Source organism: Metarhizium robertsii (assembly GCF_000187425.2).
Source record: "Metarhizium robertsii ARSEF 23 chromosome Unknown MAA_Scf_63, whole genome shotgun sequence".
NCBI lineage: Eukaryota > Fungi > Ascomycota > Sordariomycetes > Hypocreales > Clavicipitaceae > Metarhizium > Metarhizium robertsii.
In genome coordinates, this window is record NW_011942208.1 from 5,237 (window position 1) to 9,349 (window position 4,113).

At 50.5% G+C, this 4,113-nt stretch overlaps 1 protein-coding gene across 1 annotated transcript; it reads right to left on the minus strand.

Annotated features, from left to right (window-relative positions):
- Nucleotides 1–825: 825 nt before the first annotated feature.
- On the minus strand, nt 826–2,492 carry MAA_10543 (phosphotransferase; the record flags this gene model as incomplete). The annotated part of the gene is made up of 2 exons (XM_007828541.1): nt 826–1,954; nt 2,023–2,492. 2 exons carry the CDS (start codon nt 2,490–2,492, stop codon nt 826–828), a joined length of 1,599 nt encoding a protein of 532 aa, XP_007826732.1.
- Nucleotides 2,493–4,113: the final 1,621 nt, after the last annotated feature.

Here is a 4,113-nt window from a genome sequence, read left to right on the forward strand (position 1 = left end):
AGTTGGTTGGCCTTGAAATGGGGCACTCGTGCCATGCCTCAACTTTATTGTTGTGGTTACTGCCGTCAGACGTGCAATACTTAATTAACAAAAACGCGTAACTCCAACTAATGTCTGTTAACCAATCCAGCTATGTAAATGACACCACCAGGTAGGAGGACCCTAGGGATGACCCCAGGCGGGCGGGCCGGCCCTACTGGCCAATGGTAGTCCTATGGCAGGCCGCAATGCTGCTGCTGCTGCCTGATGAAACCTGGCGCTTCAATAACCTCCCACGCCCATCGACCCCGTCACGAGGGCGTCTGCCGTTTCCTGAGCCGTCAACTCCCTCACTTGGATATCCTCTTCAACCACACATCCACATCCATAGCCGGGCACTCAGAGCGTTAGTATAACCAAACAACTTCAAAACGCGTCTTATTGTTCCCTCCTGTTGTCAAGCCTAGCTAGCCTTGAGAGTGTCAGACACCAACAAATCATGACCAGCCTCACGCCGGACATCAAGGAACTCGAAGATGTTCAGAAACGTCTCAGCGAGGTCATGCGTGACATTGACAAGGAAGATGAGGAGATAAAAAGGTTGACGGATGCCATCCAAGGCGCCTCTAGAGACGACCTGGACTTGATGACTAGAACCGCTTCCAGCTCACGAAGGCGCAGAGCTAGGGCTGATGTTGAAGACATGAACAACAGGGTGGATTCTTTAAGGCAGCAGCTTTATGAGAGCGAGCAAAAGAAAGGCAGACTGTGGCAAAAGATGGGAGATTTAAAGGGCCAGGTGGAGCAAATGAAAGGGCGGCTCCAACAGTAAACGGTGTACGTTGCTTATCTATGGACTAAATGTTCAGTATTGGCAAGATACTCCCGAATTTGCTGGCTCTGTACATCCTCAACGAGAAGACCTCTGCCTTCTAGAAATTGGGTATAGCGCTTGGATTTCTCAATTTGAAGCTCAACCTGCTTCGCGAGACTCAAATTGTCCGGATGATCAAAAAACTTGTGAATCTCTGCATCCCGGTTCGCTAGTGGTCCGAAGAGCTTGCGGAAAATAGACGAGTAATATACGCTCATGAGACTAGAAGGATGGCGCAATATCTGGGCAATGGGCGGAAGCACCTGAATGAGAGCCTCTCCTGGTCCAGCCTGTCCCTGTTGAAATCCCCACTCGTGCCATAACTTTTCTGAAATGCTGGATGTTTCGCGCTTTTTTTGCAGAACGTCGCGGAATTCAGCAAAAATCTCGCCAGGCAAGGGGCTACGCACAAGCCCACGCATAATGCGCAGTGTATCGGGATCGTGGCCGGTAATCCATGGTGGCGGTGTGAACAGTTGGAGTGGGATTGTGCCCGTGAATTCCCAGTCTATGATGCCGAGAATGTGGAAGTCATCATCAACGAATATGTTGCCGAATCGTAGGTCTGGATGTGCCAACACAAATGAAGGGCTGTGTGGTATCGAGTCGACGCATTTGGAAATTTCTTTGGATAAACTGTCGAGCGCGTAGAGTTCCGTCTTGGCATCCCTATAAGACAAGTTCTCAACGGGAAGCCGGTACGTTTCCGTCAAGATACTATAGTGGTAATCTACGAAACGCTTCATAGATGTGAAAACTTCCGGCCGCAAAGGCCTCCCGCTGCTTCCTTCAAACTCGTTCGCAGTCATAGAAAGGAATGGGCCGAGTATGGGATTGCATTCGTCGTCGTCGGGGTTTAGCATCAGCGAACCCCCAGCAGGGAACTCGAGCTTACGTAGCTGTGACAGTATATCGATAAGGTCGCCGTAGAGCCGCTGCCGCTGCGCTTTTGTTGCGAGCAAGAACGTCTTTGTATGAAGTTGCCGCCCGGGACTGAGGTTCATAATCATGAAAGGCGTTTCAGCACCTTCTACGACTTTATCGTGGATGCCGTACGCGAGGACTCGAGGAACAGGAATCGTTGTATTGTCCTTGACATACCTATGCAGCTTATTTGGTTACCCCATAGCTGAAGGCGTGAAGGCGCAGAGATGGAAAGTTTTGCATACCGCAGTGTAGTAACTTCGCAGAGGACTTTCTGCCAGGCATCGCGAATAACCGGTTTAATTGGAATCCTTACGACCTGTGTCTCCTCCCCGGCATCAAACTGGACAAAGAAGCAGACGTTAAAGCTACCATTATCCTTGGTGACGATTTTACATGCCTTTCCGCCGTTGTGTCTGGACGCCAAATCGCAGACCGCATCTGTATTTATGGAATCGATAAACTGCTGAATGGTGGCTTCGATTTGCTGTTCCGTTGCTGGGTAGTGGTCTGACGGGATCTGGTCAACTCGACCGTTGGTATCAGTTGAAGTGGCGTGTCCTTCCTTATTCTGTTGTTCAGAAGCGGACAACTGGCTGTCTGAGGAGCCAAACTCGGTTCCATCACGACCTAGCAGTCCACAACGGAGGCTGGACAGGTATGCTGTGAGTGACGACCACTGCGCCTGGATAAAGTGAAACACAACAGGTGGCATCCTCAACTGGGCAGCCTGGAGTAATCTGATGCCAGCATCGGGCGCGTTTGCAAATGAATGGGATGGCCAGCAAAAAACAAGGGGCGCTGTTGGAAATTCCGATGTGGCTGTTAGGTGCCAGCGTTTATCGACAGCACGTGAGTGTGGCGTTCCATACGCCACAGAGACTCCTGCTGCAACACATACCGAATGCCACGATCTGTAGCGGCCGTGACTAGCCTTTGCCAAAAACTGTCGTTTCCTTCTAGGTATGACGACATGTCGCAAATAATGCATGATCTTTGACGAGCCATATGGGGCAACTGCGTTAGTAATTCGCCTGTGTACGAGAAATCCTCAGCATGTGGCCGGAAGTGGCTTTCCCTGAGGATCGCAGCAATGCTGTTGACCCTCTTTGAATCTCGTCGGCATCTTATCAGTAACTATTTGGCGCAGTGTGATGATGGTGGGGTTTTTTGATGCGGCTCGGAAATTTGAGGGCTGTTCCGCGCCTCGGTGACCGCTGTCAGGAGGAAATTGCTCATTTCGTTTCCAGCAGCTGCCAAAGTAAGGTCTAGTCCCCATTGTACCGGATGGTGAATGCCATGTCGACGTGTGTGATCGCCACGCGATACCTCAGGTACCGCGACAGTTGCTCCATTTCCCTGCACGAGCCGGCGGCTTGATGGTGGACAATATCCTCACAGATCTTGGCCAAACCTACCAAGTGTTCAGTGACCGGTCCTGCATCCTCCAAGTAACGTGTGGTGCGTGGGGAATCCGGATGGAGCAACCTGTATCGGCCTGCTATTCTGTCGGTTCGTCTCTGTGTTAAGTTGACCTTTGGTCTAGGGGCGAGACGTGTCTATTTCTATGATGTAGGCAAACCCACTTGGCAAGAGTATAGTTTCTTCGTTACCTCTTGAGCAATACAAAATAACTGTCTGCGAAAGAGTTATCTGTCCATGGCAGATGCGACTGGAATTAAGTGGCAGAGACCAAGTTTTTCATCGCTGGGCACTACATAATGCCACAAGTAGTCTGGAGTAAATCGGCCGTAACGAACTTTATTTGAAGTACAAATTTTCCACGGACCATGGATCGTCATGCTCCGGAGCCACTGCACTGGATTACCGTACTGGAAAATCGCCTTGCTGTTGCACGTCACAGCCCGGTACGTTGCAATGTTCACCCAAGTCGGTGTTTGTGGGAGACAAGCGCTTCTCCACCTCTTTAGCACGACCTCATAGACCGTATGGAAGTACCTTGACAGAGTTGGCGCCTACTAACAGGTCGGAGCCTCCATTTTCTGCCTCCTACTCCATCGCCCGTGTCTCAATTACAGGCGCCGATGATGCTGCCGGCTTGCCGTCCTGTTTGATACGCGCATTTACTGTTGGGGGAGTTGGTGATATTCCTGCAGGCAGCCCCGAGTAAGTTTACGGATGTGAGCAAATCTTTTTGCAATGACAGCCACAGAGTCCAAGTACGACCCATAGACTGACGAATTACAAGCATGTGCAACCCGAGTTCTACAAAAAGGCCACAATGTCGATTCTTTAAGCTTTCAACTGGCGAAAATGTGCCAGGCAAAAACTAGGCGTACGCTCTTATCTGTAGAATGTATTGCGTCCCGACGAAC